The sequence below is a fragment of the Penaeus vannamei genome, chromosome 9 (assembly GCF_042767895.1).
Source record: "Penaeus vannamei isolate JL-2024 chromosome 9, ASM4276789v1, whole genome shotgun sequence".
Lineage (NCBI taxonomy): Eukaryota > Metazoa > Arthropoda > Malacostraca > Decapoda > Penaeidae > Penaeus > Penaeus vannamei.
In genome coordinates, this window is record NC_091557.1 from 30,660,124 (window position 1) to 30,670,123 (window position 10,000).

The 10,000-nt window shown below is 47.0% G+C and overlaps 1 protein-coding gene across 1 annotated transcript in view; it reads left to right on the forward strand.

Moving 5' to 3' along the window:
• Window positions 1-10,000, forward strand: part of SIFa (neuropeptide SIFamide) — a 34,429-nt gene that overhangs the window by 23,489 nt on the left and 940 nt on the right. Inside the window, exons 2-3 of the mRNA XM_027372474.2 lie at window positions 5,715-5,857; window positions 9,792-9,892. Coding sequence (XP_027228275.2) covers window positions 5,716-5,857; window positions 9,792-9,880 — 231 coding nt within the window. The 5' untranslated portion in view covers window position 5,715 and the 3' untranslated portion in view covers window positions 9,881-9,892. The remainder of the gene's footprint in view (window positions 1-5,714; window positions 5,858-9,791; window positions 9,893-10,000) is intronic.

A 10,000-nucleotide genomic window follows, 5' to 3' on the forward strand; every position in this document is an offset into this window, starting at 1 on the left:
AAGGTTCCTGAAGGAGACTCGCTTCCCCTCGCCTCCCCTCCCCTGTCCGCCCGAGGCAAGAGCGAGGCCCTTGCTCAGCGGCCCCAAAGTCTCTTCGAATGAGTTTCTGACGAAGGTAAACTCTCAGTCCTCCGGGACGGGCGTCACTGTTCGAACTTCGGGCGCGTCGCGGGCGTCCCCTGGGAGGCGGCAACTTTCTCGTGGATTCATTTCTAATATCAATGCTAATACACACTCACTCATATACGCACACGCACGCACGCACGCACATGCATACACACACGCACGCACATGCATACACACATACACACACACATACACACACACATTTACACACACACACACACACACTTAAAACTAAACAAGTACGGATATATACGTACACTGCTTATATAACTATTCATATACATACAAAATCTACTCTCGAGTATTCGGAAGCACACTTAAGGTTTTTGTGAAGCTTGATTTATTCATGAAAGCTTCGAAAGTTTGATCTTATTAGATTGGACTGAGCCGGAAATCGCTTCTTGTCTTCTTCACTTATTTCGTAATGTATATACTTTGGTAATTCACTTCCTCTCTCTCTATCTCTCTATCTATTTATCTTTATCTTTATTTTTATTTTTCTTCTCTCTCTCTCTCTCTCTCTCTTTCTCTTTCTCTTTCTCTCTCTTCTTTTTCTGTTTCTCTCTCTCTCTCTCTCTCTCTCTCTCTCTCTCTCTCTCTCTCTCTCTCTCTCTCTCTCTCTCTCTCTCTCTCTCTCTCTCTCTCTCTCTCTCTCTCTTTCTCTCTTTCTCTCTCTCTCTCTTCTTTTTCTTTCTCTATTTGGAAACATAAACATTCTCTCTCTCTCTCTCTCTCTCTCTCTCTCTCTCTCTCTCTCTCTCTCTCTCTCTCTCTCTCTCTCTCTCTCTCTCTCTCTCTCTCTCTCTCTCTAAGTCGGAATAATGAACTATCAAGATAAGCGAGGTGAACGGAAAGGAAGAATGAGAAGAACAAGACGATCTTTGAAGTTAGTAGTTTGGGGATAAGAAAATGAATAAATAAATAAAGTATTACAAAGTCACCACAAAGAATCGAATTTAAGACTCCCTTAAACCCCGCGAGAATTATCCGAAAGCGTCGCCAGAGCACAGGCTTCGGCGTCGATTAGAGGTGGTAAATAATGTTTACTTTTGTATCACGGAGTAAAATCTGGCATTGTAAAATAGTTGATATTTTTTTCCAGAATGTGATCGGAGTACAAGTATTTTTCCGGTTATGAAAGAAGTCACAGACCTTATAACCCTAAGACAAGGCTCTAATATATATATTCACATCTTGTTTTTTTTTTATGCCTATTTCATCTATGAATCTCCCTCACATTCCCTCCCTCAGTCTATGTGGCTGTTTATCAATGACCCTCCCTTCCCATTACCTCCCTTGTCTATATGCCTGTTCATCTACGATTCTCCTTTGCCACCCCCCTCCCCTCCCTCTCCCCTTTCTCTTCCTCTCTTCTGCCTCCCGCAAACCTCATAAACCGCTTGGCACTTTTCTTCCCCGTTCTATTATATCTTTCGAACCCAGTGTCACTCACAGAGGTGGTTCCATTACGTGTATTATTAGTGTGATGGCTAATGCAAGCTTCGGTGCGCGGCCATGATCCAGCGGGATAAATGTCTGCGGTGGTGGAATGTGTAATTAAAATGTTATGTGTATGTGCGCTCAAATGGTCTTGCGTGAATAAATGGAGGTATATTCACACACCCGTACGCGAACGTTGATGCAAATATCCACACGTGTACACGGGATTATATGGTCAGCTGACTTCTGTTGGATGGATTCTTGAGATACATGAGATTAGTTGATTGAGAGAATAATAGATAAATAGAGAATAAATAATAAATGAATAAATAAATAGAGAAAGTTCAAGTGATAAAGACAGCCTCTCTTCGAACACATCGTCCGGGGCTTTCTTTGAATCTAGAATCTCTTTCACTTCGACTCCGGCGGCTTTGGAACCGGTAGTCTACGTTGCCTTCCTCTCCCGTACGTGGATATACAATTCAAACAATAATCCAGGGCCAAAAACAGACCCTTATCCGGCCAACACCTACCACTATCCGCACAACACGAAACTCCAACTGTATCGTTTTACGTTCGAACGCCACCGAAACACATCGTGTTTTCAAAGGTAATCCAACACGGAGCTTCGAGCCTTCGAGCTGACTGGATCGCCGGGGTGGCCATTCTCGATTGAAAATATCGCCGTGTCTCATTCCATCTCCGTTCGGGGTGGCCAGGCGCTCGCTCTAGCGTGGCCATCGGGAATTGGGTGGAGGAGGCGGAGGGGCTGTTGGTGCGGGCGTGTGTGGAGGGGGAGGGGAGGGGCTGTTTGTGGAGGTTATTGTGTGGGGAGGCGTTCTTTGAAGTCTGTCTATGTGTGTGTGTGTGTGTGTGTGTGTGTGTGTGTGTGTGTGTGTGTGTGTGTGTGTGTGTGTGTGTGTGTGTGTGTGTGTGTGTGTGTGTTCCTCGTGCATTTCTACACACACACACACACACACACACACACACACACACACACACACACACACACACACACACACACACACACACACACACACACACACACACACACACACACAGACTTCAAAGAACGCCTCCCAGCAGAACACAGAGCAAAACACAAAACCCGCGCTGCTCTAATCACTGCCATTAGGGGAACCAGCACGACGAAACGGAAGTTGACACTTGAGATGGCACCTGTCGCTTCTTGCTCAACACACGTCAGCCAGGAAGAGAGGCCGACCGAGTAATATCAGCCGTTTCTGGCGGGAACACATACATACAGTACAAACACACACAGAGCCATACATCAATCGTAGAGGTATATACGGACACATAACTATTACAGGCAGGCAGTCATACACATACACAGTCCACAGTAACTATGACTACATGTGCTAGTTCATAATTTTTTGCCAACACTACTTGTACTTCTGTTTATGTTTATTTACGAGATGAAAGTCCTTCTCTTGCTTTAAGACCTCCCCCCCCTCCCCCTCCCCCACTATCACCATCCTGAAAATGGGAAAAGAAAGGAGAGAGAGGAGAATTCTTTAAAAAATGAGAATCAATTTCATAACATGACGAGCTGCACCCACAAGCCACAGTCTCCTTCAGAAATCCTTGACTATTGTTATTTCCACTAAAAAAAAAGAAGGGAGAAGACGCTTCATTGTCCGCGCTGGGTTAGTGAAGGAAGGAGAACATCCTGCTAAATGAATTCCTATTCAAGCGTAAAATCTTCAGTGATAGAACTACAGTAGACCGCTTTCGCGACCACCGTTCCGTATGATACCAATCTGCTTGAGAAAGTATGGTAGGAGCATATGAGCTAAGATTTAAGTGTATTCGTCTTAGAAATAATCACTGAAAATGGTTTATGTCTTTTTAAATCGTTTAGAGAGAGAGATTGGAATTCAGGAGAAAATAGAGACAAGCGTTGAGAAGTAATAGGACCATTAAACCTTTTTTTTCGGTAAACACCCGCTGAGTATTGTTACTAAGGGCAACGGAGTCTTTTGAGCGAATTTTCATCCAATCTCGCATCCCAAGGGCGAGATGGAGACGGGGAGGGGGAGGGAGAGGAAGGAAGGAAGAGGGAGGGAGAGGAAGGAAGGAAGAGGGGGAGAGGGAGAGCGTAAGCACTCTCAAATATTGGGAAGAACCTCTCCCTTAAGACCCATTTCAGTCTCTTTGCTCTCACGCCATTATGCAAGAGACACGCTCTCTCTCTCTCTCTCTCTCTCTCTCTCTCTCTCTCTCTCTCTCTCTTTCTCTCTCTCTCTCTCTCTCTCTCTCTCTCTCTCTCTCTCTCTCTCTCATTCTTGCAGACCCGAAAACACTATTATCTCATTAATTGCCCTTGGCAAATTCTTCCATAAAAGTATCTATATTGCTTTTTTCAGATTTGAAGCCGTTATATTGCATTTCCTGTGTTATATAAGCGGCGTGGCGATAGTGTCTGTAGTGATGCAAATAAAACCAGGAAAATTACCTCGTCCCTCTCGTCCTGCCGTACTTAGTATTCCAGACAAGTTGCAATGCACTCGGCAAATACACCGGGTAACATAATGCGTGTTTTCATCGGAATATTGCATGTGCTTTTTTCTAGAAACAAAAATCAAGTGTATTGTTTAATGTAGACATGTATTGGACTCTGACATGCAGATTATTCCCTAGCTCATATTAGTAATTACACATAGGATTGTCTAATTAGCATAATCAGCACAACGAAAGTTTTGTTAGAAAATAGAAGCTATGGAATTTTCAGCAACAATATGCATATATAGATAGAGAGAGAGAGAGGGGGAGTGAGTGAGAGAGAGAGAGAGAGAGAGAGAGATGCGGGATGGTAGAGAAATGTGGAGAGAGTGATAGATAGGGGATGATAGAGAAATGTATAGATAGATAGATGGACAAATATAGAAAGACAAACATAGATACGTACGTACTTCCATCTTATCCCATGATGAAAAAGATCAAACCCTTTCCATCCAAAAAGAAGCAGAAAAAAAAAGATAAGCAAAACCAAACCGAAATGTCACACCTTCCACACACGTGCCGTAAAGTCCATATTACCTTCCGAACTCCCCCAAAAACCGCCTTTGTGGCCTAAGTATTATTTGCGGGAACGGAGTCCGATGAAAAGCTTATAGCCTCGGGGGAGTCGACGCCGGGCTTACATCGGGGCGTCACCCACGGTCATGATTCCTGCATGGGCGGGGCTTCGGGTTGACCTCATTTGGATTCCCTGCGCCCTTTGAGGAGGGACCTGATGTTATTGTCATTGCCGTTATTGCTGCTGTTGTTATTATTATTGCTGTTGTTATTATTATTATTATTATTGCTGTTGTTATTAGTATTGCTGTAATTTTTATTGTCATTATCATCTTTACCATTATTATCATTATTATTATTTTTATCATTATTATTATCATTATCATCTTTATCATTATTATTATTATCATCTTCTTCTCCTCCCCCCTCCTTTTACCCTCGCACCTCCCCTCCCACCCCATCTCCCCCTTCCTCTCCACCACCTCTCCACCCCTATCCATCTCCCACCCCTTTCACCCTCCTACCTCCTCGCCCCTCCCCCTCTCGATCCCCCCTTCCCCTCCCCACCCCCTCTCCCCCTTCCCCTCCCCACCTCCTTTCACTCTTCCCCACCTCCCCTCCCACCCCTTTCTCCCTCCTACCTTCCTTCCCACTCCTTCTCCCCCTCCTACCTCCCCCCCCCTCTCGACACCCGCGCTCACCCCCTCCTCTCTCTCGCCCCCTCTCCCCTTCCTACCTTCCTTCCCCCTTCACCCTCCTACGTTCCTTCCCCCTCTCCCCCTCCTACCTCCCCTCCCCACCCCCTCTCCCCCTCCTACCTCCCCCCCCCCCCCTCTTGACACCCGCGCTCACCCCCTCCTCTCTCTCTCCCCCTCCTACCTCCCCCCTCCCCACCCCCTCCCCACCCCCTCTCGACACCCGCGCTCACCCCCTCCTACCTCCCCACCCCCTCTCCCCCTCCTACCCCCTCTCCCCTTCCTACCTCCCCTCCCACCCCCACCCCCTCTCGACACCCGCGCTCACCCTCTCATACCTCCCCTCCCCCCCACCCCCCCACCCCCTCTCGACACCCGCGCTCACCCCCTCCTCTCTCTCTCTCTCCCCCGCAGAATGTCCGTTCAAGCCCGAGTCGTGTTGGCCGTCGCCCTCGTCCTCGTCGTCCTGGCCGTGTTCACCGAGCCCGTATCCGCCGGGTACAGGAAACCCCCCTTCAACGGATCCATCTTCGGAAAGCGCTCCGGCGGCGATGCTGGTGAGTGGGAGGGGGTGGGGCAAGGGGGTGGGTGAGGGGATGGGGTGGAAGGGGAGGGATGTGGGTGGAAGGGGGGAGGGATGAGGGGGGAGGGAGGGATGCGGGAGAGGGTTGAGGGGGGAGGGAGGGATGCGGGAGAGAGGGTTGAGGGGGGAAGGAGGGATAGGGGGAGGGGTGAGGGGGGGATGAGGAATAGAGGGAGGGTTGAGGGGGGGAAGAGGGATAGGGGGAGGGTTGAGGGGGGAAGGAGGGATGGGGAAGTGGGATGGAAGGGGGGATGGGGGGAGGGTTGTGAGGGGAAAGGGTTCAGGGGGGGAGGAGGGATGGGGGAGAGGGGTTGAAGGGGGAGGAGGGATGGGGGGTGGGGAAGAGGGTTGAGGGGGAAAAGGAGGGATGGGAGGAGGAGGGAGAGGAGGAAGGGAAAAGAGGGAATGGAGTCTGGAGACAGGGGAGGGAGAAGGACGTGGGGAGAGGAGGCATAGGGAAGGGTGAAGGGAAAAATGGGGGGATTAGGGAAGGGAGTGAAGCAAAAGGCAGAGGAGGTGAGCAAGGAAAGATGTGTGGGGGTGGATTTGCATCGGGTGAGGAGAGGAAAGGTGTGGGGTGGGGGGGGGGGGGTAAGTGTGACGATGGGTGGCGCAAGTGGACGAGGCGCTAATTATGATCTTGTGGTAGTTATTGTGGACGATGTGGAATATGCTGTTGGTCGTGGGATGGTTCAGAGAGGAGTAAGATGATGTGGTTTATGTGGTTGAGAGATGGTTCAGAGAGTAAGATGATGTGGTTGAGTGTGGCTGAGGGTGGTTCGAAGACTAGTAAGACCATCTGTGGTTGATGTGGTTGAGGGATGGTTCAGAGAGTAGTAAGATGATGTGGTTGACGTGGTTGAGTGTGTTAGAGCAGATGTGGTGAATCTGGTTGATGCAGAGGAGACGTATAATGAGGAATATGAGGTAGATTTACTAGGTAATCTATTTCAGCACCTCTTCCCCCAGTCTCATTCCACGATCTACATTCATTACCATGTCTGATCAAGGGGAAAAAAAATCTTGAGCTGCAATCCTCATTATTCTCTATTTCATTTTTCCTTTTTTTTCTGACATTCTAAAAAGATCGCATAATGACGTATTGTACCTCCTCCCTCCTCATTTTTATTCCCATTTATGACCTCTTCTAATATTTATTGTTATTACTCGCCTTCTCTCATCGTTACCCTCATCCTTTAATTCCCTTTCCGCGCATTAACAGATCCCTCTTTATCCAAACTGCCACCTCCTCCATCTTCGTAACATGAAAAATAATTAGATAAAAATTAAGATAAACATCTGATTTACGCTCTTTCTGAGTCCTGTTTATTGCCGTCTTTCTCTCTCTCCCCTGTTTATCAAAATCTTGCTATCCATATCGTTCTTCGAGTCTGTACTTGGTAAACATCATTAACTCGATACGATATTGCTTCTTTATTCCTAAATTATTCAACTCTCCCTTCTTCCCCTTTAATTGGCCTTTCTCGTGTCTATCTCATTCCCATTCATCTTCCGCGCTTGTTTCCCATTCTCTCCCTCTCTCCCATGCGTCAGAATTCTCTTGTCTCCCTCCCTCTCTCTTTCAGTCTCTTTCTGGTTCTCTCTTTCTATGTCTCTTTTTCTGTCGTTATCTGTGAAGATGTCTGTATGCTTGTCTGTCTGACCGTTTGTCTGTCTCTCTCTCTCTCTCTCAATCTCTATCTATCTCTATTTATCTATCTATCTATCTATCTGTCTTTTCCTCTCTCTCTCTCTCTCTTCCTCTCTCCCTTTCTCAATCTCTCTCCCGCTCCTTATCTCTCCTTTTCTGTCCAATCTCACTCCCACTTTCCCACCCAGAATCCCCCTCCCTTCCCTTCCCCACCAACCCCTTGCCAAAGATGGGAGAAAGACAAGAAAAAGGAGAGAGAGAAATCCCCCCACCTCCCACCACCACGCAATATCCCCCCTCCCACCACCACGCAATATTCCCCCCCTCCCACCACCACGCAATCCCCCCCCTCCCCCTCAAACAAGGCCTAAATGTTAATATCTTTTCCACCCCAGACAGGCCATTTAACGCCGAGGATAGAGGTGTGAATAATACTAAAGATTTTTTTTTCTTTGACGACTCGAGCGCCCTCTGTGAAATAGCTGAGGGGGGCAGAGGGGAGGGGGGAGGGGGAGATGACCTTTCATTTTGACGTCATCATCTGATACCTATGACGTCATCATCTGATACGTCATCTTCTTCAACGTGAGGTTATGTTTAGATATGCCTTATATGGGTATAGATATACAGGTATACAGTTATATATATGTGTGTGTGAGTGTGTGTGTGTATGTGTGTGTGTGTGTATAGATAGATAGATAGTAATTGATGAATAGAATAGATAGATGGACGGATATACAGAAGGAAGTGAAGATGAAGGAGATGACACGATTGCAAGGCTTTGCTGTGGAATCTCGTTTTGTGTCGTTAGTGATGATGACGCTGGTAATGAGTTTGTGGCCCCCGTGTGTTTTTTATTCATTATTTTCCATTATTCTTTTGCACCCTAAATGATCTTGCTCTCTCAACACGCAACATTATTTTTTTTCCTATTTACGTTTTTGCTCTTTACTTTCTTTGGTTGATTTATAGTGATTCGTTTCGTTATCAATTTTCCTTATTCCCACTTCCATTTTTTTTCTTCTTTCCTCGCGTTTGGTTCGTTTCCAATCGTCGTTATTCTTCCTCCTTTCTCCGTCTCTCATGTTTTTTTTTCACTTTTCTTACGCCACTTCAACCCTTTCCCCACATCTTCTTATTCCCATATAACTTATCTCACTTCCTTTCTTCCTTCTTTCTCTTTCCTTCCTGCTTCATTTGCTTCCAACCTCTCTTTATCCTCTCCCCCTTTTCCCTTCTTCCGCTGCGTTATCGCCTCATTATCTCCTTCGTATCGAGCCGTCCCCTCAACTCATAACTGTCGCACCATAATCCCACCCGGATTTATAGTCATCACACAGGTGGTATGAGAAGAGTTGGAGGGAGTCTGCTTCTTCAGGTGGTGCGTCTAGCGGAGAGGAAAGGCGTGGCACCAGCTGGGGGGAGGGGGGAAACACGTGGAACATAAACAGGTGGAATTTATGAACAGTTTGGTAGATTGGGAAGTGAGGATGAGAATAGGAGTGCCTTAAATCCGGGTCGAGCAACAGCGCTGAGGATGGCGCGCGGGAAATTCAAAATGGGAAGTCATCGAACCCACACCCGGGCGGCAAGCGGATAGGAGTGGATCGAGAACAGGTGATCCCAGATGGTGTAGCGCGACGGGAGATAATCCGACCTTTGGGAGAAAACCTGCCAAATAGCCACCTTTCCGTGATAACAGCTGTGGCCTACGGGGATATACGGACCGATCGCTGTCCTCGCCTCAAGGGAAGACGAAACCGAATGGGTTTGCTTCACGGATTTGGTATTGCCGAATCACCTGTCAGGATCAGCACACGGAGGTCTACGCATTTATCTTATACACAGGGTTCGATTGAAGAGCTGTACAGGATTGTTATATTAGGCAGACGAATCAGCTATCAAGATTGGCGTACAGATGTCTACGCATTTATTTTATATATAGGATTAGAATGATCAGGTGTGCGGGATTGTTATATTACGAAGAGGATTATAGAATTATGTGTTAAATTGTGTCGTATGTTATTCGTCTTACTGGTGATTTCTATGTAGCCTTATAGCTATATGTTCTCACTGTTTTTAAAGTTTAGGCAACATATTTAAGTGCTTATATGCAAATGCATACATGAACACACACGCACACACACACACACACACACACACACACACACACACACACACACACATACAATGACCAAAAGTTAATGCCAATCATTATCCATTAACATTTACCCAATGTCTCTCTCCTCTCTTGCAGTCTACGAACCCAGCAAGGCTCTTGCCTCTGCCTGCCAGATCGCTGTTGAGGCCTGCGCTGGATGGTTCCCCGGACCCGAAAAGAAGTGAATTACTTATAATGTAAGTAGGGGGGAGGTGGGATGAGGGAGGGAGAGAGAGAGAGAGAGAGAGAGAGAGAGAGAGAGAGAGAGAGAGAGAGAGAGAGAGAGAGAGAGAGAGAGAGAGAGA